We start from the raw sequence: 24323 nt of genomic DNA on the forward strand, positions 1-24323 counted from the left end.
GAAAGAAAGAAAGGATGAATAACAGACCCAAAAAAGGAATCTACAGCAGAGATCCAGAGGAACCTACGAGACAAGGGAGCTCAGGGACTCCAGAAAGGTCTATGGTTAGTAACTTTAATGGGACATCTGTGGAGTCGCCCCCTGCTGGCCGTTATAAAGAATGCAGATTACAGGAAGTTAGTGATTGGCTCCTCTGTTGACAAAGAGCCTACGATCACTACTTCCACTACTTTTATCTGTCGAGGACAACAACAGTGTTTATTGGATGTTTTCTGGGTTGCTGTTGTTGCAGACAGAACGTTTTGAATCCAGTTCTTCGTTGTTTGCATGTTTTGTATAATCTGAGCTGTAGAAACCTTTCCTCTGAGGTGTTGTTGAGACTGAATCAGAAACAGAATAAATCTGCTGATGTGACATTTTAAAACGACTCTTCTGTTTTCAGTTTTGATGAACGGACTGTTTGAACAATAAGAGAAGAAGCAGATTGTTCCAGAGTATTTGTGTTCTGGTCCTCCAGTTCATGTGTTCAGTCTCTGTTCCTGCTGTGCAGAATCTCCAAACTAATTTCCTCATGCTTCTATTAGCATAATTCCTCTGTGTGTTAGTGGACCAGTAACCCCGTGTGACTCACACTGAGCGCTGCGTGGGGACTTGTGGGGACTCGTGGGGACTCGTGGGGACTCGTCGGCTCTGTTTGCATCTTTAATTTTTCACCTGACTGACGCTGTTAATGGGAATGATTTCCTCCGTGCACGCTAACATGCAGGAGTTTAATATTTAGGCCAGTGGCTTCAAATAGATCAGCTTTTCAGTTAGAGATGCTTCTTTGCAGAGAAGAGCACGTTAATGTGATCATGGATTCAGCAGACCAGCTCTGCCATCAGTACTTTGTGGTGTTCATGAATTAGCTGCTTCAGAGCGGAGGGATCAGCAGACTGCACAGCGGGACCTTTTCAGAGTTTCTGAGGGAAACCAGAAATTATTGGGTGAGACTAAAGAGGATAAATTTAGCAGCAGTGTCAGTGTGGAGCTGGAGAAGTTGGAGAAGTAATAAAGTGAGAACAGATTAAAAGCTGTATTTTTCCCCTGGGGCCAGACTGTCCGGCACATTTGCATGTTTGCATGCGAGCGTGTCCAAAGCGTACCGTGTCGGACTGAACAGATATGGAAAGTAGAACAAAACCTGAGGTTCACTTTGGATCCTTTATATCCTGGAAATAAACACAGTGTCACCTGTTCTGAGTCCTTACACATTCAGGTGATCTAATACTTCATTTTTTCATTTTCATGTTTTAAAATGTGTCGTTTCTGCACACCTGAGGGTCAGAGAGGTGAAGACTTACTGACCCTTCATGTATTTAGTCTCTGTGATCCAGAGCTCTCCTGTGCTGCAGTAAGGTCTTCATCACACGCAGCATCCTCTCTGGACTAACGTCAGAGGTCCAGCTGTCCCTGGTCAGACTAGAGATCACATCATACAGGGCAGGTAGAGTCTGCAGAGGAGACTCAGGATTGTTCCAGGTATGAGCTGCTGAAATCCTCGGTCTCTACCTGATACACTTCCTGCAGCTCTCAAATGTCTGTCGAATCAGTACTATGCCTTTTGTGGCGCTAATGCTAACTGCAGATTCTGCTGCTTCATTTTCCTTCGGCACATCTTCGTCGTGGTGACGACTTTTCAGATGATTTTAAAGATTCATTGTGTCTTTTCCTCCTCTCTGAATACTTCCAGCTTATTTTTTGCAAACTGCAATTACATTATGTTCTGAAACAGTGAAAACATCCACACCGGTGACGCCATGTTTACTCTCCAGTCAGCTTGCTGCAGCCGTGCTTCTTCTTCTCTGAGTGGAATGATGGATCACAGGCAAATGAAAGCAACAGTCGTACTATCAAATGAATAAACAATATTCAAACAATCCCGTGATGAATCGGACCAGTTTGTCTCAAGCATCTCGTATCTTAAAGAGCTCATAGTGCCCTGTTACCCCTCTAGAACTCTACGCTCCCAACATGCAGGCTTGCTAGTTGTACCTAAAGTCTCTAAAAGTAGTATGGGAGGTAGAGCCTTCAGTTATCAGGCCCCTCTCCTTTGGAATCATCTACCAGTCAGGGTCCGGGAGGCAGACACCCTCTCCACTTTTAAGAGTAGACTTAAAACTTTCCTTTTTGATAAAGCTTATAGTTAGAGCTGGATCAGGCTTGGACCAGCTTTTGTCATGCTGCTATAGGCCTAGACTGCCGGGGGAACTGGCACACTGACACACTGGGATCCTAGCTCACCTTCTTCCCCCAACCCCTTCATCACTTACTTTAACTCTGCCTGTCCCATTAAAGTTACTAACCATAGACCTTTCTGGAGTCCCTGAGCTCCCTTGTCTCGTAGATTCCTCTGAGCTGCCGTTGACGTCCTCCTGCTGTGGACGATCTGGACTCCAGCGGCAACAGCTTCTACGACTCGTCTCATCACTATCACCTCTCTCTCTTACTCCCCTCTATCTGTCTTTCCAGACCCAACTCAGTCGAGGCATGATGTGTGTCTAACATGAGTCTGGTCCTGCTGGAGGTTTCTGCCTGTTAAAGGAAGTTTGTCCTCTCCACTGTAACTAGCTAAATACTGTGATGTGTAATGCTCATGATGGATTAAGGTGGGGTCAGACTGAGTCTTACCCTGTCTTGGTGTTGGGTCTCTGTTCATAATTTGACATAGTGTGGTCTAGACCTGCTATGTTTGTAAAAGCGTCTTGAGATAACGTTTGTTGTGATTTGGCGCTATACAAATAAAGATTGATTGATTGATTGATTGATTGATTATAACGAGACAAAACGTTAGCTCTTTGTGTTTGTATAAAACAGCTGCTCTTTTGAGGTGACTGAACTAAAACAAGATTTTTTTAAGGCTGGAAAACAAAGTTGTTTTGATGTTGATATCATAGAATTCTCTTTGATTAATGTCTGTAACTTGTGCCTTTAAAGGTTAACCAGCTGGAGCATCGTCAGTAGATCAGAGGTCATGTTGTGATCATGCCGTGTGTTAGATTCAGATTCAGAGTGATTATTGTAGAAGAAGTTTGAACACTGTTAAGGTGATGTGTCTGAGTGTTAGCATGCTGAAGTAGCAGCAGGATGAGCTCAATAATTCAGAAGAAGCAGGAGGAGGGAGGGGGGGGGGAGGAGGGTTTGACCGAGAGAAAGACTGAAACTGGCAGAAAGCAGAAAGTCTATTTTTAGCATCATTCATGGACGTGTGTTTCTGTTCAGAGATCAGTTCATGTGCACAATGATGCTTTACAAACTTCCCATCAGTCTCTTCTTCGTGCATCATTGTTCTTTTATACTTCTTTATCTCTGCAGTGAGTCAGATAGCAGAATTTCCCAGGTTGCTTGAACGCAGCATCATTCAGGCTCACATCATTAAGTAGAACAACCCTCCATGCAGCCTCTGAGGTGCTCTGATCATATTTTAGATTTATTGGTGTCGCTAAACTCAGGTCAGCAGCTGAGGAGGTGATGACATCACTTCCTGTGTGAGGGCAGGAGGCGTTCAGTGCATCAGATTTGAGTCGACACAGGGTTTCCTCGCTTGTATCATCAGCTCTCCACGGCCTGTACTCACTCTTGTTGTTCTGCAGACATGCAGTGACTTAAACTGAAGTACTTTATGATGTGAAATCATGTTATTGATTGGAGGCTGATGGTGAATCCCATTTGGCAGGCACTCTGGTCCACAGTGCCCTGCAGCAGCAGCAGCTCTGCAGACATGTCTGGTGTTAATGTTTCCTGTGGGAGCGTCAGTCAGTGTTTTTGGCTGCGTGACAGTTAGAGAGAGAAAATACATTATACTAGTTATTTTAAATCATGCACTTAAATCCTTTTTAGCTGAACTTTGTCTTTTTTACTTTTTTAATCTATCTTTTTAAATTTAATTAGAAATACTGCACTTTATCTGACAGCCTTAAATCTGTCTTTATACATAAACATGCTTATAAAATATAATATGTGTGTGTTTAATTACAATATTTATTATCATTTATATCTGTTATTATAATACAAAACATTTATGTTTCCACTGCATGTTTTGCTGGTAATACTTCTTTTTAATAACAATATTTTAATTGTTTTAAAATTTTAAGTGCAAAAAATGTGTAAGTGAGTTCTATGGTAGCCCTGAAGGTCAACTGAACAACATTTCACTCAATACCAAAAAATCTATTGAAACCTAGAAGCATTTTGTGAAATGCCAAAAATTTAAATCTTCCATGAAACAAATTGAAAAATGTAGATTTATTTGCATGGAATGTAAAAGTATTTCTTCAAACCCAAAAACATTTCCCAAAAAAACTAAAATACATAATGCATTTTTAAAAATGTTTTGCAATTCTTTAAATATTTTTGCATGTTTTAAAGTATTTGTACTTTTCAAGAAATATTTTTGTGTTCTGTTTAAATATATCTTTAATTCTTGAAAATGTTTTGCATTTTGAGAAATCTCTTGCTTTAGTGAAATGTTTTCATAATTTATTGGAATATATTTCGTGTTCTTGTAATGTTTGTGCAGTTGACCTTCAGGGCCACCGTAGAGACTTTGCAGGGTTTTCACAGTTATCAAATATTGTTTATGTTTACCTTAATGAAGCAATGACCTGATCACCATACAAGATATATACACAACATGTTTTTAACAATAATATTAACTACATTGTTTGTAAGAGTCAAACATTGGCAGGGTTCATATTATCAGTGTGAGTCCAGACATAGAGAGAGGACTGTGTTTTATACTCCTGTAAGAACGTTCTCACTGTCTGTCTGTCTGTGAGTGAACACTCCTGGTGAGCTCTGTTACTGCAGCACCATCCCTCCTCTCAGGGTTCATCACAGACTGAGACAGAGACGATATTCACCTCCTCTCTCTGAACTTTATTCGTCCTCCTCCTGACTGAAACATTTGTCACTGCAGCATCCAGAACTCACCGTCCCGGTCAGAGAGTGCGTGACTGCAGAGCTGTGGGTCATAAAATATTTGTGTATGGATAGACACTATAACCTGAAAGTCACGGTGGAGGTGACTCATGAGCCTCGAGCCGTCCTGTCAGGAAAGAGAGAGAGGTTTCCTGACGATCTTTAAAGTTGTATGAGAAATATTTTATTATCTGTAAGGAGGAATTATTGGTAATCACAGTCAAAGTGAGCCTCATGGTTTAAGTTTCTTTGTAGAGATCTCTAAGCTAAAGTTCCTCTCACCTGCTCCTTCATCATATTGATGGACAGGATCCACGATGAAGATGTCTGTAGCCTGCTGATTCAGCATGCTAACTGAAGCTAATGGTTTCCCCTCACCATACGGTCTGTGGGGTCAACAAGCAGAAGACAAATGTGTCTGAACTCTTCTCTGTGGATTGATTTGACATGACGTGTGATCAGTTTGTCTCTGGAGTTGATCATGCAGTGAAAGTTAATAACCGTGAGGAGAGAGAGAGAGATAGAGAGAGAGATAGAGAGAGATAGAGAGAGAGATAGAGAGAGAGAGAGAGAGAGAGAGAGAGGGAGAGAGGAGGGAGAGAGAGAGAGAGAGAGAGAGAGAGAGAGAGAGAGAGAGAGAGAGAGAGAGAGAGAGGAGAGGGAGAGAGAGAGAGAGGAGAGAGAGAGACAGAGACAGAGAGGAGAGAGAGAAAAGAGAGAGAGGGAGAGGAGAGAGGGAGAGGGGAGAGGAGAGGAGAGAGAGGGGAGAGAGAGAGAGAGAGAGAGAGAGAGAGAGAGAGAGAGAGAGAGAGAGGGGAGAGAGAGAGAGACAGAGACAGAGAGAGAGAGAGAAAGAGAGAGAGGGAGAGAGAGACAGAGACAGAGAGAGAGAGAGAGACAGAGAGAGAGAGAGAGACAGAGACAGAGAGAGAGAGAGAAAGAGAGAGAGGGAGAGAGAGACAGAGACAGAGAGAGAGAGAGACAGAGACAGAGAGAGATGTAGATAGCTATATAGAGATTTAGAGATAGATAGATAGATAGATAGATAGATATAGATAGATATAGATATAGATATAGATAGATAGATAGATAGATAGATAGATAGATAGATAGATAGATAGATAGATAGATAGATAGATAGATAGATAGATAGATAGATAGATAGATAGATAGATAGATAGATAGAGATAGATAGATAGATAGAGATGATAGTATATAAATGCCGGGTATGATTATGACTCTTTAATAAACATGTTCAAACATTCTAAAATCAGTAATAAGAGGCGCTGGGACTAACACCCTTTTTCGACTGAGGCATTTTCAGGGCCGGTTCGGAGCCGGCGTTCAATTAAGAACCGGTTTTACGTGTTTGGACTGCAGTTCCAGAGCGGCTCCAACTCTTTGCTGGTCTAGAACCGCAAACCGCTTACATGAGGGACGAGGGGCGGGGTTGCCGTGATCAAAAACACAAACCAAACATGTTTCCTCCATCGTCCTGCAGAGAACAAATCAAAGAGACTAATGGATTCAAAGACAAAGCAGCGGTCGGCCGAGGAGACGAGCTGCCGTTGTCCTACATCGTTGTTGTGAGGGAAAGTTCACGCTAGAGCTGCTGGGAAAGCGGTCACGTAGATCTGACGTCATGGCGTGCCTCTTCCACGGGTGCGAGCACCAGCCCGGGAATACAACCAGGTTCACCTTGGTCCAAAAGAGGTATCTGTGACCTTGGACATCCACTTAATGACCGAACTACCAATGTGAATTCAAAGCCCTTCTTATCTTTGTGAACACTTCCCTTTAATAACCTCCATACCTTCCATACCTCACTAAAGGATCTTACCAACCATGAAAACCAAAACCAACCTGTCTGCATACCGACCTTTCAAAAACCGCCCAACCTTAACCTGACGACCGACCTGCCAAGAGTCAGACTCGTACTAAAGTCCTGGTTCAAAGAAACCTTCATACCTGCTCCTCTGAACTCTGATAGACTCACTGAGACTCACATGTCGCTCTAAAACAACAGCTTTAGTGTTAATTGTCAGTTCACACTCACACTTAGATCTCTCAGTGTACAGTGATGCAGCAGGGTTTGATCTGCAGTCTGGCACTGACTGTTACAGCATTGATTGAAGCGCTGCTCTCTCTCTCTGTTAACAGCCTGTTTTTTATATCCCAGAGAAACGCAGCGTGCAGCTTTGTTCACGGGGGAATTTACAGCCCTGACAATGAATTACCAACAACCTTTGATCTGAACACGGTCACACCTGCAGGCCTCAGAGGTCCCGGAACCAGGCCGTGCAGAGCTCAGGTCCTTTTCTTATCAGTCTGCTGTGAGTTCAGGAAGGTAGAAATCTGCATTCAGACCATAACTGCAGTTTTTCAGAGCGATGGTTCAGCTCAGGGTTTAAATCCTTCTTCCAGTTCTCCGTCATCCTCATTCCAGACTCTATCCACGGTCCTGTCCTCTCAATAAAAGCATGAAATCACCTCAAATTCAAAAAGAATTCATCATACACTGACTTTGGAGACATAGTCAAATACATCTGGGATATAATGCAGTTTATATTTTAGCAGGAAGGATGGAGTCCTCTGGTTCTTCTTTTTTAGACTTATTGGACAAACATGGAGAGCATTTAGTCACAAAACAACAACATGAGTGTGTTCTCTTTGAGGTGAGACCTATTTGAAGTTCTTGCCTTACTTTTGCAGCTTAATGACCCTCTTAGTCAACTGTTCATACTTCATTTTCCCAAAAACAGCAGCCTCTCTATTCTCATCAAAGAAACTATTTTCAGCGGCGTATGAATCCACATGTTTGAGTCTTCAACAAGATCAATCTTTATTTATAAAGCACCAAATCACAACAAACGTTCTCCTCAGACTCTCTCCAAACAGAGCCGGTCTAGACCGTACTCTATGTTCTATCATTAACAAAGACCCAACATCAAGACCGGATCAGATCCAGTCCCATCTTCCAGACAGGACTCAGTCTGATCTCATCTTAATCCACCATGAGCAGAGCACTTTGCACCATTTAGCAAGTTACAGTGGCAAGGACAAACTTCCTTTAACAGGCAGAAACCTCCAGCAGGACCAGACTCATGTTAGACACACATCTGCTGAGACCGTGTTGGAGAGAGGGATAGAGGGAGATGAAGAGAGAGAGAGAGATGATAGTGGGGAGACGGATAGTAGTAGTTGTAGCAGCTGGAGTCTGGACCACGTCCACAGCAGCAGAGATCCAGAGGAACCTACGAGACAAGGGAGCTCAGGGACTCCAGAAAGGTCTAAGAAAAGAGAGAAGAGAGGGAGACCAGAAGAAAGAAAAAGAGGAGAAGAAATGGGGAAGGAAAGGATAGAAGGAAAGGAGACATAAAGGATGAAGAACGGAAAGCTAAAGAAGGACAGAAACCCCAGACGAAGAGAGACAGTGACGAAAGAAAGAAGCGAATAAAACGAAAAATGCGGTAAGTAGGTCAGGAAGTAAAGAAAGCAAGAAGAAAGAAAGGACCGCAGAACATAACAGAAAAGAAGCGAGGAAATGAAAGGAAAAAAGAATGAAAGAGAAAGAAAGTAAAAAAAAAAGAGAGAAGTAAAGAAAGCAAGAAAGAAAAGAAAGAAGGACAGGATTTGTGTACGAAAGAAACGACCACGAAAGAAAGAAAGAAAGACAGAAGAAAGAGCAGAAGAAAGCAAGAACAAGAAGAAGAAAGAAGAAAGAAAGAAAAGAAAGATAAGAAATGAAAGAGAAGAAAGACAGAAAGGTATGACTAACAGACACCACCAAAAAGAATCTACAGCAGAGATCCAGAGGAACCTACGAGACAAGGGAGCTCAGGGACTCCAGAAAGGTCTATGGTTAGTAACTTTAATGGGACAGGAAGAGTTAAAGTGAGAGACAGGCAGAGAGAGGAGAGAGAGGGAAAGAGGGGATGAGGAGAGAGAGAGAGATGATAGTATATAAATGATATGAGAATGACTCTATAATACAACCGGGTTCACGTCGGTCAGAAAGAGGTCTAAAAGTATCCGTGGTCTGGTCGTGTGTTTGGTGTAAATAAAGACAGATCGTTGTGGACATCAGGTCTGAGTCTGAGTCTGAGTCTGAGTCTGTCTTTTCTAGACCAGCTCTGAGATTTGATGCATCTAAGATTCTCCTTTCAGTCTTTAGAGCAGGTCTAACAAACTGCATATCTCTGAGTCTCTGCAACACTCCCACACACTGCCCAAACTTTCTCTCACGTTCGACCATGAAAACCAATCAGAGTTAGTCCAACAGGTGACTTCTACTTCAGCTCATAGTCCACGTTCAGAGGCTGCAGACGGTCCTCATCGTGATGGCTGCTGGTCTGACTCTCTGAATCTGCACCCAGACACACGAGAGCTTTCCAATGCAATGAAGATAAGATGCATTAAGATAGAGATCAGCTATCAGCGTCTGTGCACGGCAAATCATGTGCCAGCATCTCTTGGATTTGACAAAGACACTGTGTGTGTGTGAGTGTGTGTGTGTGTGTGTGTGTGTGTGTTCATGGTAATAAATCCAAATTGATGTTATTTGCTGATTTGATTGGATTTAAAAGAGTCACAGCAGAGTTCTCCTGCTTGTATTCAGCCTTGTGTTGGTTGTGGTGAGGTGAGTGATTAACACCTGAGTGATGAGAGGAGTCAGATCTGGTCTCCTGCTCTCTCAGGAGGAGTTCACCAGGCCACCCTGATAAAGACCTGATTGTACTCAGACGATTATGGTTTAATGTCCCTAATTGAATCTAACAGCCTCTCCTCAGATAGAGCTTCTCTCTGGGGTCATTTATCTGGAGTTCTCACAGACGATCACTGAGTGCTGTTATTAAGTTTGCAGGTTGGCAGGAAGCCACCGTGTGAGCAGAGAGCTGCTGGACGGAGAGCTGAGCTATGGCTGGAGTTTAAGTTAAAGTAAAAATGCTGCTTTCATCCTGTCTCATCTCAGAGTCTTTAACTGAGCTGTAATCTAACCATATGTTTTCATGAGACAGGGCTGAGTCGTAGTTCATTTTACAGACTCTGATCTCTTTTGAACTCGAGCAGCTTTATGGACACAGACCACAAACTACCCCCATGTGTGAAAACTGGAAAAACAAGCCTCCAACCCCCCGGACCAGAGTGTGTGTTTACACACACTGACAACATCACACACACAGCTAGCCGGGCGACATCCAGTCTTCATTAGACGCTAACGGGAGCTAACAGACGACAGTATTTGCCGACCTGAGACTGAGGAGAGTTGGCGGTGTAGAGGGTGTGATGGAGGGCGGACTTCAGCAGCAAGCAAACAGACTAAATCTGTCACACACACACCGAGGGAAGGTGACAGATTTAGTCTGTTTGTTTTGCTTCTTCCTGTCTGCTGTGTGTCTCTCTGCTCCGCCCTCCATCACAAGTTACACCACTAACTCTCCTCATGAGTTCATTAACTCTGTGAAACACTTAGACAATAACTTTAACACTTCAAACTTTGCTTTTTGTTTTTGTCTTTACTAGCACTCTTTTTTTTGATTCTGTCACTTTAAAAAAATAAAATTAATATGAAATACAATAAAATAAAATACAATTAAATAAAACAAAATAAGATGAAATAAAATATGCAATAATATAATCTAATAAAATACAATATAATTAAATAAAATACAATAAAAACATAATATGATATAGTAAAATACAATACATGTAATTAAAAAACTAAATAAAATAAGATAAAATATAATCTAATAAATTAAAAATAAATACAATACAATCAAGTGAAACATAATAAAATAAGATATAATAAAATAAAATGAAATACAATTAAATAAAACACATTCAAATAAAATATAATATAATAAAGTACAATTAAATAAAACAAAATAAAATAAGATAAAAAAAATACAAAATATAATATAATATAACATAATAGAGTAAAATACAATACAATCAAATAAAACAAAATAAATGTAATTGTTATCTATTAAAATAAAAATAAATAAAATACAATTAAATGAAAAACAATAAAATAATATAATAAAATAAGATAAAATACCATTAAATAAAACACATTTAAATAAAATAAAAAATAATATAATGTAATAAAATACAATTAAATAAAACAAATTAAAAAAATATAAAATCAAGTCAAATAAAAGTTTTCTTTGTTAAATGGCTTTAAATGTTGGATATAAAACACTAAAATGGTTTCTGATAAATGTGTTGGTAAAGAAGTAGAGTGCTTTAATCCCATGAACTCTTAACTCTCTCTAACTATTAACTCTTTCAGTAAAATCTATATTAATAACAAAGGAGGAAACTGGTGGAGGTTTGAGGGTCAGGGTCAGAAAGCAGCAGAGCGTGTCCCATCGTGCTGTTTTTCCCCTGCTGTTCCTTTTCTCCACCATCAGAGTGTGAGAGTATCAGAGGTCGTCCCCCAGAGGAAAGCCCTCGTTCTGTTACAACATCACCGCGGTAACACGATCGGCTGCGAGTTTGACTCAATAACACGGTAATTGGTTTGTTGGCCGCCACAAAGCCCCGGAGAGCGCGGGCAGGACACATGTGAGTCGATGCAGTTTGAAGATCCTGTTGTTTCAATAACTCCTCTCTAAAGTGAACCACAAAACAATTACTGCTGCGGCTGACTCCATCAGTGAAGGTGTTAGAGTGTGTGTTTCAGGTGTTTCATGCAGCAGAGGACGGATCTGAGTCCTGACTTCAGTCTGGACTCCAGCCTGAGTGCCGTTAAAAGAACACACTGTACGTCACGGATGTTTGAAAGCACACGTCTGACTGCTTCATGTGTCATGTTTTCCAGAGCCTCCCCAGCAGCGCGATGGAGGATGGGAAGCCGGTGTGGGCGCCCCACCCAGCGGACGGGTTCCAGCTGGGGACGATCGTGGACATCGGGCCCGACAGCCTCACCATCGAACCTCTCAAAGGGAAGGGAAAGGTGAGCTCATGTTACAACAAGTCCAACCTCTGTCAGGAGTCAGACTTCAGAGGGAAGACTCACAATTTGATGAAAACAAATATAGACACAGTACTGCTCCCATGGTACATTCCACTTTTCTAATGTCACAGCTTTTAACTTTATGAACAAACATTTTGACTACGTTTAATTCTTTTATAAACTTATAACAATTTTTTTAAATAGCTGTAAAGAACATTTAGAACTAGAGTTTATTAAAGGCCTTGACAAAAAAAGCAAGCTCTACAGGAAACATGGAGACCTCCAACAATGTGGCAACAAAAAACGAGGCCAAATCAGGAAATAATAATGTGTAAAAATATAAAATATAAATCAAATCAATGAAAATTAAGCAAATTATTATGGAAATAGAAAGAAAGAAAGAAAGGTACTTTATTAATCCCCATTTTTGGACATGCTGCACATACAGTTTTTGGTATAAACATACAATCATGCACACACATGCAGTGAACATGCTTAGGGAGAGATGTCAGAGTGAGGATGCTGCCGTCAACCAGCGCACCCAGAGCAGCTGGGGGTTCGGTGCCTTGCTCAAGGGCACCTCGGCAGTACCCAGGCAAGTGAACCGGCACCTCTCCAGCCACCAGTCCACTTGCCAAACTTCGTCCATACTGGGACTCGAAACCGGCGACCCTTCAGTTCCCAAGCCAAGTCCCTATGGACTGAGCTACTGCCGCCCCAAATAATCAAATAAAGGAATTAAAATACAAAATGTAAACACGATATCAGGCTTTAAGACTCAACATCTACAGCAGAGTCCAGGTGTTGAAGGCTCAAGGCTACACAAGCTATCAGTGGTGGCCTAGCGGTCTAAGCGCCCCACATACAGAGGCTATAGTCCTTGTCGCAGAGGTCGCAGGTTCGATTCTAGCCTCGACCATGTCCTCTCCCACTCACTACACCCCACATTTCCTGCCTCTCTTCAGCTGTCCCAAAAATGCCCCAAGAATAACTTAAAAAACAAACAGCTCTGATTCTGCTGTATTAATCTTGAGCTGTTTCCCAGCTGGTGATCCTGAGACTCTTAAAGTGGAAGTGTTCTTCTTCTGTGGTGTTTTAAAGGAGATAACAGTTCAATGATGGATATTTAAAGCCACTGAGAAGCAGTCCAGGTTTTGCTCAGTCTGTTTTATTCCTGTTCTTCCTGGACGCCCCGTCAGGCCTCGTTCGATCTGCCTTCACCTTCAGCGTGTTAATGATTCACCCCCCCCCCCTCCTGATCCCATGTGGAAGAGGCCGCGGCTCCTGGACCAATAAAGCCTCATTCACTGGATGATTCACCTCCAGATGGAGCCGTTTACAGCCTGCGGGTCTAATGTGCCGAAAGACAAAACAAATGAGCGTATCTGAAGTCAAGTGGTTCCTCTCAGAGAGACAAACAGGCTTCATCTGGTCCCCCCCCCCCTCTCTGTGATCACTCACTTTTCTGCTGGTTCAGGTTCCCTCTGGCCCTCAGCAAAGCTTTTAATGTCACTAACAGCTCGTCGCTAAGGTAACCCCCAAAAGCTTGGTGTCCGTCTGGGTAATCTTTTCCCAGAATGCCTCAGTGACTGAGGACTCCCTTTGAGAGAGGCTCCTCTCTAAGTCTGTGTGCTGTGGGCCAATAAAACACACAACTGTCAGGGTTTAATGGGAACACGGATCTCATTACAGACCGTGTTTCATCGTGTGTGTGTGACGTTTGAAGAGAACGAGGTTCCTGCTTTTAAAACATGCAGCTGTCCTGGGTTAGGGGTCCACAGATCCTCAGTAACCACAGGAGACACATTAGAGAGACCTGTTCCTTCATTCTGATTGAAGATATCAGTTCAAGTGTTGACACGGCGTGGGATTTATCAGGTCTGGTGTTTACATGCAGCTTCACATGTCAGAACAGCTGTGTGACGTGCATTAGAGATGTTGTCTCACCTGGCGCCACTCTCCTCTCCTCTCCTCTCCTCTCCTCTCCTCTCCTCTCCTCTCCTCTCCTCTCCTCTCCTCTCCTCTCCTCTCCTCTCCTCTCCTCACTCTCCTCTCCTCTCCTCTCCTCTCCCCTCCCCTCTCCTCTCCTCTCCTCTCCTCTCCTCTCCTCTCCTCTCCTCTCCTCTCCTCTCCTCTCCTCTCCTCTCCTCTCCTCTCCTCTCCTCTCCCCTCCCTCCTCTCCTCTCCCCTGCCCTCCTTTCCTCTCCTCTCCTCTCCTCTCCTCTCCTCTCCTCTCCTCTCCTCTCCTCTCCTCTCCTCTCCTCACTCTCCTCTCCTCTCCTCTCCTCTCCCCCTCCCCTCTCCTCTCCTCTCCTCTCCTCTCCTCTCCTCTCCTCTCCTCTCCTCTCCTCTCCTCTCCTCTCCTCTCCTCTCCTGTCCTCTCCTCTCCTCTCCTCTCCTCTCCTCTCCTCTCCTCTCCTCTCCTCTCCTCTCCTCTCCTCTCCTCTCCTCTCCTCTCCTCTCCTCTCCCCTCCCCTCCTCTCTTCTCCTCTCCTCTCCTCTCCCCTCCCCTCCCCTCCCCTCCCCTCCCCTCCTCTCCTCTCCTGAGGACCTGCCTCACTACGTCTATATGTTAAGATGTTGGGCATTTGCAGAAGTATCCCAGCCGTGAGACAGTCAGAAACACAGTCTTCTCTCTTGTGTTGCAGAATGTTAGCTAACTGTAGAATTAGTGGGACTAATTGTGGACGAGGGTCCAGACCTGCTCTGTGTGGGCAGGGTCAGAGAATTTATATTGTTGTGATTAAGTATTTTATTAAGACAAATGATACGACACAATATGATACGCTACATTACGATAAGTTGCACCTTTCAATCACTTTACACAAGGAGAAACTGAAGACCCTTGTTGGTTAGTTTCTCAGAGTCCTGAGCCCTGAGTTCTGTCTCACAGGAATCAGAATCAAATGAATTTTTAAGGAGTTCGACACATGCAAGTTAACATCTGTACAACAGAGCACAGTAACCATAAAATATAAGAGAACATTACATGAGAGATGTACCATATCTGTCTTTGGTTTATGGAAAGGTTTGGACAGAAGTGTGCAAGATGTGACCGAGGCAGAACTTGCAGACCCAAACCAGCCCCGGTCCTGACTTTAGCAGTCTGTAACCTAAAGGACTCTTCAGGTAGACTTTGTTGTGCAGAGTAAAAATCCTGTGCTCCATGTTTCCTGGGAGTTTAAGTTCTTTATTTCATCTTTAAAGAACATCCCATCAAATCTGTCTCACTCAAAGCAGACATGACAGCGTTTTCCCAGCGTAAGCATTGTTGAGGCCACATTCTTCCTCGTCCTCTTCAGATCTGCGCTCAGTGCGAGTTTCCGGGGCCGCAGCCGAGGCCTCTGACAGTCTGAACAATGTCCGGTCTGTCCCTCTGCAGCCAGTGTGTGCCAGTGTGTGTCGATGTGCTCACTCTCTGGCAGAGCTCTGTGATGGACGTCAGGAGAGAGACGGAGAGCATGATACTCTGTCATACTGTCGGTCACAAAGGCCGACTCTTTGTCCTGTAGACCGCATCCCTGTCCTGTAGACCGCGTCCCTGTCCTGAAGACCGAGTGTAGACCCGGAGGATGTTCAGGGTTTGATCACACGTGTGTTGTGATTCTGAAACTCTGTTTGAACGTTATCTAACATCCAAACTGTTGATATGATGTCACCATTAGGGATTTGCATGGTTAGCTGTGGGGTTTATTTTGATTCATGTTGTAATGCCGCCTCCCGCCACCAGCTGTGCTGTAACTCAGATTAACAGGCCTGCTCTCCCTTTTATATCACCCGTATATTTAAAAGCTTGCAGCACGGCGTGGCCTGTCAGTGTTTTGATCTAGAAAATGGAGATAAAGATGTGCATAGGCCGTCTGTTCAAAGCTTGAGGTGTAAGGAGTTAGCCTAGCTTAGCATGAAGACTGGAAGCATGGGGAACAGCTTACCTGGTTGCGTCCTACAAACACCTTATTAGCATGCAGAAATGTCACAGCAACAAAACATGGATGCAGACAGACAAAGTGGTTCCCTGTGTGCCACTTAAAGCTACAGTAGGGAGTTTTTAGCTGGTTTTGAAACAGACAGAAATTAAGTTGAAGACCTTTTATGAGCTGCAAAAGTTAGCATCAGTTTTAAGATGCATTAATACGTTAGAGTGACTTTAATGCTTGTGAAAACTGCAGCAGGGTAGGTGTCAGAGAGCACGCTACAGAGACAGTCTGTTTGTATTTTTGACTTACATTTTTCACATTGAGTGATAGGTTAAAGCAGGGGTTCCCAAAGTGTGGGTCGGGGCCCCTTAAGGGTTCACAAGACACAAATGGGGGGTCGTGAGATGTCTTCCAGAATGTTTTTTATCTTAATTATCTAAAAATAGTAAATTTTACCTGTTGCAGCAAAAAATATCCACAAAAACAGAAGCTAAACTTGAATTAAAACCTTGTAAATATAAAGTGTAATGAGTTTTCTGCCTTTCTTTGTCTCCAGATGACTCCTACGTTTAGAGTTAGTGATCAGTTAATGATCTAAAGCATCAGTAGCAGCAGGTTCATTCATAACACACAGGAAACACAGACACATGCTCATATAGGGAGGGTCATTTTCTGCAGACCAGCTAAATGAAGACACATTAAATCACTTTGAGGGACAGTGGGGGCCATGGGGTAAGATGTGAGAAGTATTTGTCAACAGGTGGGCGCCAAAATCCACACACTTAAATTTCCTCACTGGAGCTTTAACTCCCCCTAAATCTATAACTTGTTGCAGACTTTTAAAACTTTTAAAAAGTTGCTGTTTTGCAAAGAAGTTTGTGTCAGACATGACAAAGAAACTGTTGCATATTTAAAACATAATAATTAAATAATTTAAATGCAAGTTGTTGTGATTAAAGTTTAATAACATAAATGAGCAGCTGCTATGTTTGCAGTGGCTTTAAAGCGGCGATACAAACTGTAGGACGAGGTTGAACTTGGGACTAACTCTGCACCCACTCACGGTTCCTCTGCACTGTATCGGGAATGAAAGGGTGAACAGTGTGTAGCTTTTTGGCTCCTGCCTCCACCTCCTCTTTCTTCTCCTCTCTCTATTCTCCTCACGCGGCGCCGTGTTGTGGAATCCGTCCAGTTTGGGCTGAGAATGTGGAACATGCCACCGCTGGAAAGAATGAGTCGACTGTACGTCACCTTGGCTCTGCAGCCTTGCTGTACTCGTAGGCCTGCAGCCTCGGTTTAAAGGGACAGATTAAAAGACTGCAGGGGGAGCCGGTCAGAGCCCACAGGAGCTGGAACACCAAAACACAGAGGTCACATGTGGACTCATAAACCCTCACTGATTAGTTCAACATGCCTGGTTTTAGACTACACACTGTTCCTTTAAATACTACACACTGCACCTTTAAATACTACACACTGTACCTTTAAATATTACACACTGTACCTTTAAATACTACACACTGTACCTTTAAATACTACACACTGCACCTTTAAATACAACACACTGTACCTTTAAATACTACACACTGCACATTTAAATACTACACACTGTTCCTTTAAATACTACACACTGCACCTTTAAATACTACACACTGCACCTTTAAATACCACACACTGTACCTTTAAATACTACACACTGCACCTTTAAATACTACACACTGTACCTTTAAATACTAAGTTTTGAGACTTCTAAAAACATCTTGTCATGATTTTAATCCTCGTCTGAGTCTGAGTTTGAAAGTTTTTCTAATTTGAGTTTATTGGCCCTTTAATAATTCAGAGTTTGGCTCTCTGCTCCGGAGGTGTGAACTTCTCTCTGAACTCTCTGTCCGCTCTTTCCTCACTCTGATCCCGTTTCTCCAAATAATTCATCAGGCCGTCAGCAACAGGAGCAGCCGCTATATTTGTCTCTCTGCATGGAGGCAGAAGTTCAAGCTCCTGTCCTCAAAACAACAATGAGAGCACAGAGAGAAGGACCTTTATTCTGCTCTCTACAGTCTGCACAGAGCATGCATACATCAATACAGAGCATGCACACCATGTGGAAACACATCCCCAGCATGCACACACTCACACACTCTCGCCCAGCTAGCTTGGTGTTTGGTTTAGGAGTGTAACGGCAGAGGGGACGGAGCTCCTGCCAAACCGAGCTCGTCTCCAGGGATCCGTATCTTTGACCCGGAGTGGAGGTGGAGACGGGGAGGGTGTGAGCTCTGCATGTGATGGCCTGACCTGTTTCTGTTTCCTGAAGTCTGCAGCACATTACAGCTTCTATATTTCATGACTCATCATGTTTATTTTGCAGAGTCATGTAACCCTCTCCTCTGTGTCTCTGTGCTTTCAGACGTTCCTGGCTGCTATAAACCAAGTGTTTCCTGCAGAGGACGACGTCAACAAACACGTGGAGGATAACTGTGAGTGTCTTCATCTCTCATTCTTTAAACTTCTTCCTAAAATCAAGACACATGTTTTGTCTTTGATTTAAATATTTCATCATTAAAGTTTGAAGACACGTCCAGCTGAATCCAACGTTAGCTCTGTTTCTCTGCACACCATGCTCTGATGAAGTTTATAGAGTTTTCCTCAAAATTCTGACTTTGATCTAAGAGTTCTGACTTTGATCTAAGAGTTCTGACTTTGATCTAAGAGTTCTGACTTTGATCTTAGAGTTCTGACTTTGATCTAAGAGTTCTGACTTTGATCTTAGAGTTCTGACTTTGATCTAAGAGTTCTGACTTTGATCTAAGAGTTCTGACTTTAATCTCAGAGTTCTAACTTTAATCTCAGAGTTCTGACTTTAATCTCAGAGTTCTGACTTTAATCTCAGAGTTCTGACTTTAATCTCAGAATTCTAACTGTAATCTCAGAGTTCTGACTTTAATCTCAGAGTTCTGACTGTAATCTCAGAGTTCTGACTGTAATCTCAGAGTTCTGACTTTAATCTCAGAGTTCTAACTTTAATCAGAGTTCTGACTTTAATCAGAGTTTTGACTTTAATCTCAGAGTTCTGACTTTAATCAGAGTTCTGACTGTAATCTCAGAGTTCTGACTTTAATCTCAGAGTTCTGACTTTAATCTCAGAGTTCTGACTTTAATCTCAGAATTCTAACTGTAATCTCAGAGTTCTGACTTTAATCTCAGAGTTCTGACTGTAATCTCAGAGTTCTGACTGTAATCTCAGAGTTCTGACTTTAATCTCAGAGTTCTAACTTTAATCAGAGTTCTGACTTTAATCAGAGTTCTGACTTTAATCTCAGAGTTCTGACTTTAATCTCAGAGTTCTGACTGTAATCTCAGAATTCTAACTTTAATCAGAGTTCTGACTTTAATCAGAGTTCTGACTTTAATCTCAGAGTTCTAACTTTAATCTCAGAGTTCTGACTTTAATCTCAGAGTTCTGACTTTAATCTCAGAGTTCTGACTGTAATCTCAGAGTTCTGACTTTAATCAGAGTTCTGACTTTAATCTCAGAGTTCTATCTTTAATCTCAGAGTTCTGACTTTAATCTCAGAGTTCTGACTTTAATCTCAGAGTTCTATCTTTAATCTCAGAGTTCTGACTTTAATCTCAGAGTTCTGACTTTAATCTCAGAGTTCTGACTTTAATCCCAGAGTTCTTACTGTAATCTCAGAACAATAATAATAAAAATGTTTCCTTTAAATGTAAAAACCAAAACAAGACTGTGAAAATGATACTCCTGTCAGGAGAAACAACGTGCATACATTTGGATGATTATAAATACAAACCAGTACAGGTTCTTAGAAATAGAATCATCCATAGATGTATGATAAAAGTCTCAGAACTTAAAGAATGAACCCCTTCCTCTCCAGCCCGGCTCAGGATGAAAGAGGAATGAGACACCTCTCAGTCTGGCAGAGTCTGCAGATCTCTAAAGTGTGATGACTCCTCTGGAGTCCCAAAAATAGTTATTATTGGCCTAAGTGTGACCCCATGATGTCTGACTTAGTATTTCAGTACCAAGACTGAAAGTTTCAGAAGTGTGGACAGAGAAAGAACATGTGACTGAAGTGACAATTCAAACACGAACACCTGCTGATTTCTCCCTCTTCATAAAACTCAGTCTTGATTTAGAGATATGAACACTGTATGAATGAGAGTGAGACGTGCACAGGAGGTGACAGTACCCATCCCCTTCACTTCCTCCCACCACTCCTCACTTTGATGAAGTCCCAACTAACCAAGTAACTTGTTTGTGTTTGTGTCTCAGGTTCCTTGATGTACTTGAATGAAGCGACTCTGCTCAACAACGTCCGCGTGAGATACAGCAAAGACAAGATTTACGTAAGTGTGGACACAAGTGCTTCAACTTCTTCTTCCTCTTCCTCCTCCTCGACATCAACAGAGAGGAAGATAAACAAGCTGAATCAGACTCTAACAGCTGATAGATAAACAAACACACACACACACACACACTGTGTGTTTACTCCTCTGAAGTAAGAGCAGAGTCAGAGGGAGAGAGAAGACGGCCTGATGCAATATCAAACAAAATGTCTGTTTGTTTTAACCTGCCCGCAGCACCTCAGGGTGGAGCACACACACACACACACACACACACACACACACACACACACACACACACACAGATAATTACATGCAAACACTGAATGACACACTCAGCGTTTCAGCCTTTACCTGCAGATACTCGTCCTGCAGGTCATATCAGTGATAATCATCCTAATCTGGATTAAGAGTGAAGACAAACACAGGAGAGAGGGAGAGGGAGGGACACAGAGCAGAGCTGCAGATTTATTTATTTATTTATTTATTTATTATAAAAACACCTGAAGAAGAGTTTCCTGCACACACTGAGCGTGTCAGGAAGAGAGGTCAGGGATGGAAAGAGTCCTTATAGAGAGCAGCAGGTGATCTGAGTCTGACCGGGGACAGACCTCAGTTGTCTTCAGGTGAGACGGAGAGACGAGGACAGGTTAGCTAAAGATCTAATTTGGAGAGGTAAGCTGTGTGACCGACTCTCCTCACCTTTCTCACTTTTATGCGTCTTCACTCGACCCCGTGTTTCCAGTTATTTACGTCCTAAAGCTCAAGATTAACCTCAACTTTAACTTAGTCCTCAACTTAAGCTCATTAGAAGAAGAAGAAAACAACTTTAATATCAAACTCTGTGTCCTCACAACAATCCTGCTCCGGATGGTAGACTGGTATCGGTCCTCACAAAGACAGAAGCCTCATGGACACACACACCCGAACACACATGGACACACAGGGCTCAGGTGACCTCAGGTGTGTGTGAACTCCTCTGCTGTGAGTTCTGCTGGTGTACACTGACCTCTAGTGGCTGAAGAAGGAACTGACTCTGACTGAAGCAGCTCATATTTCCAGATGTTGTTGATTTTAAAGGATTTAAAGACTCTTAAAGATTCAAATCCTTTCATATATTATAACCTCATGACGTCGTGTTGTTGTCTTCCTCCTGCAGACGTTTGTAGCCAACATCCTGATCGCGGTGAATCCGTACTATGACATCCCAAAGCTTTACTCTCCGGACACCATCTCCAAGTACCGGGGCCGGTCTCTGGGAACGCTGCCCCCACATGTCTACGCCATCGGTCAGTTAACACACACACACACACACACACACACACACACACACACACACACACACACACACACACACACCTCAGAGGGGAACATTAAAGTCAGGGTTCAGTGTCCCAGAGTCTGACCCAACACGTGTCCTCTGTGTCCTCTGTGTCTCTGCTGCAGCTGATAAGGCGTACAGGGACATGAGGGTCCTGAAGATGAGCCAGTCCATCATCGTCTCAGGGGAGTCCGGAGCCGGGAAGACCGAGAACACCAAGTTTGTGCTCAGGTGAGGAGGACACGGAGACGAGACCCTGACAGGAGACACGTCTAGAGAGCAGCTCTGAGTCAAACTCCTTCAATCTCATTTATTCAGACTTCTTTTTCATTTTTCTTTATGAGGAAGACGAGATGAAGGCGTGTCTTTAGGTGCTTTCCCACTGCAGGAACTGTCCCCAGGAACTAGGAACTCCTGTGTTTCAACAGCTGTTGTTCAGACTGTAACAGTAACACTTTGAGGCTCAGAGAGACCAATGTTCAGGAGTTATTAAACCAAGTTGTATGGGGAGGGAATTCCAGGCCCCGCCCCCCATAGTTCCTGGATCTTTGGAAAGTACTACCCCACCAAGCAAAGGATTTTGAGGGGGGAGATGAACTACCCAGGAACTGAATTTAGACCCTGGTCACTGCTGTCCATAGTTCCTGGGAAAAGTTCCAACGGTTGAAAATCACCTTACAAGGAACTCTATGCATTTTAACAGCAGGAACCAGGGTCTAAATTTAGTTCTGGGGTATTACTTTCATAAAGGTCCAGGAACTTTAGGGGGCGTGGGCTGCAATGCTGAATGTTTCTGAATGGTAGAATACCCTCAGTGTTTTTATTTTACCCTCTGTCCACAATAACATCTGGACCTTTGGAAAGTAATACCCAGGAACTAAAGTAAGACCTTGGTTTCTGCTGTCAAAACATACAGAGTTCTTCTAAATGTGCTTTTCAACTGCAGGAACTTTCCCCAGGAACGAATTACCTTTTGAGGAACTATGTGTGCTTCACCATTAGTTACCACGGTCTAATTGTTGTTCCTGGGTAGTTAATCCCTTCTGGAAAGTCTCTGCTTGGGGGGGGTATCCAGGAACTTTAGGGGGCGTGGCCTGCAATGGTGATTGTTTCTGATTGTTTTTATTGTGTTTATTTTTCACCTTTCGTCACCTCTGGTCTGACGGTGTAGTGCAATTACTGTAATTGATTCTCTATATGTCACTGGCCTGATTTGCATCCTCTTTACAGGACTTCAGGCTGCATCAATAGGTCACAGGAACCATTTAGTTCCTGGTACTTGTGGTGGAAAAGCACCTTTTAGGTGATAACACAGATCAGATTTTGGTGATGTTTCTTGGAGGGTGAAATTAGGACAGCACTAGTTGTGTTGTGTTAAACTCTCAGATCCTTTGCTGCAGGTTTAATGTGTTCCAGCAGGGGGCAGCAGAGGGCAGGATGTGCTTTAACATGTTGCTGTGAGCCGAGTATCACCTTCTTTGACCCCTCAAGTTAAGTCATAATGTTCTTTACTCAACATGTCTGCCTTTCCTCCTGACAGGTACCTGACCACCTCGTACGGCACAGGTCAGGACATCGATGAGAGAATAGTGGAAGGTGAGTTTTTATAATCTCTCTCTCTCTGTTTTCATCCCTCCATCATGAATCTGTGTTTGTGACTCCGGGTCTTCCTCCTCTCCCCTCACAGCGAACCCTCTGCTGGAGGCTTTCGGAAACGCCAAGACCGTCCGCAACAACAACAGCAGCCGCTTCGGAAAGTTTGTGGAGATCCACTTCAACGAGAAGGTGCAGCATACTTCCCCTTTATTAATAATAATAATAATAATAATAATAATAAGTTCTTTAAACTTCAGAGTTCATCTCCTGAGAGGCTCCATGAGTGTTTTATCAACTCTGAAGAGTTATGAATAAAAGATGAAGTCTAATAGCCGCAGTTATTCAGTATAAACTGTTTATATTGATCTTAAATTATTCATATTTATGAATGTATCTGCATGTATGAATAAATACAATATACCCGCTGTCGCCTCAGATGCTTACACTGCAAAAACAAACGTTAATGAGGCGTCACTTTGTGCAGTTCTTATCTCTCTGCAGAGCTGCATACATGCATGAATCAGAATACCTCCACATGCTTTCAAACACACGGTGACCTCTGATGGATGATGTTGTTCTTCTTAATGTGATTGTTTCTTTATTAACTGGAGTGTTGTCCTGCTCTGTGTTTGTGTGTCCAGAACGCGGTGGTGGGCGGCTTCGTGTCTCACTACCTGCTGGAGAAGTCGAGGATCTGCAGGCAGAGCTCCGAGGAGAGGAACTACCACATCTTCTACCGCCTGTGTGCCGGGGCGACCGAGGACATCCGGCAGAAGTTCCACCTGAGCTCTCCGGACACCTTCAGGGTACGGACGCTTTAACGCTCTCTGACATCAGTCCACCTTTACATTTATAACAACACATGACACACGTGGATCCATCCGCTGCTGGAAATAGTCCCTGACAAATTCACCTTCTTACAGTTTAGGTGCATTTGGACCAAGAGTCCCGGGGTCTTTTAGCCCCCGGAACTACTTCCCCCTGAACTAAAAGGTTCCTGGTCCCCCATTGTAGTCTACGTTTCGACCACAGGCTGAAGTCCCTGTAGATTGTGTAAATCAGGCCAGTGACGTATGGAGAAAAAACAGTAAATGCACTACACCACCAGACCAGTAGAGGGCAGTAACACAAAGAGGAATGCCATTCATCACAGATGACACCATAGAAGCAGACGGACAGGCAGGTATCATTATGAGCAACACAACAGTTAGCC

At 43.1% G+C, this 24323-nt stretch overlaps 1 protein-coding gene across 1 annotated transcript in view; it reads left to right on the forward strand.

Moving 5' to 3' along the window:
• Positions 1-23946, forward strand: part of LOC117824305 (unconventional myosin-VI-like) — a 31212-nt gene extending 7266 nt beyond the window's left edge. The window contains exons 2-9 of the mRNA XM_034699761.1: positions 11783-11917; positions 18239-18308; positions 20123-20196; positions 21353-21482; positions 21640-21745; positions 23055-23110; positions 23202-23299; positions 23752-23946. Of these exons, the coding sequence (XP_034555652.1) occupies positions 11801-11917; positions 18239-18308; positions 20123-20196; positions 21353-21482; positions 21640-21745; positions 23055-23110; positions 23202-23299; positions 23752-23931 (831 nt within the window). The 5' untranslated portion in view covers positions 11783-11800 and the 3' untranslated portion in view covers positions 23932-23946. The remainder of the gene's footprint in view (positions 1-11782; positions 11918-18238; positions 18309-20122; positions 20197-21352; positions 21483-21639; positions 21746-23054; positions 23111-23201; positions 23300-23751) is intronic.
• The last annotated feature ends 377 nt before the right edge of the window (positions 23947-24323 follow it).

Source organism: Notolabrus celidotus, chromosome 13 (assembly GCF_009762535.1).
Source record: "Notolabrus celidotus isolate fNotCel1 chromosome 13, fNotCel1.pri, whole genome shotgun sequence".
Lineage (NCBI taxonomy): Eukaryota > Metazoa > Chordata > Actinopteri > Labriformes > Labridae > Notolabrus > Notolabrus celidotus.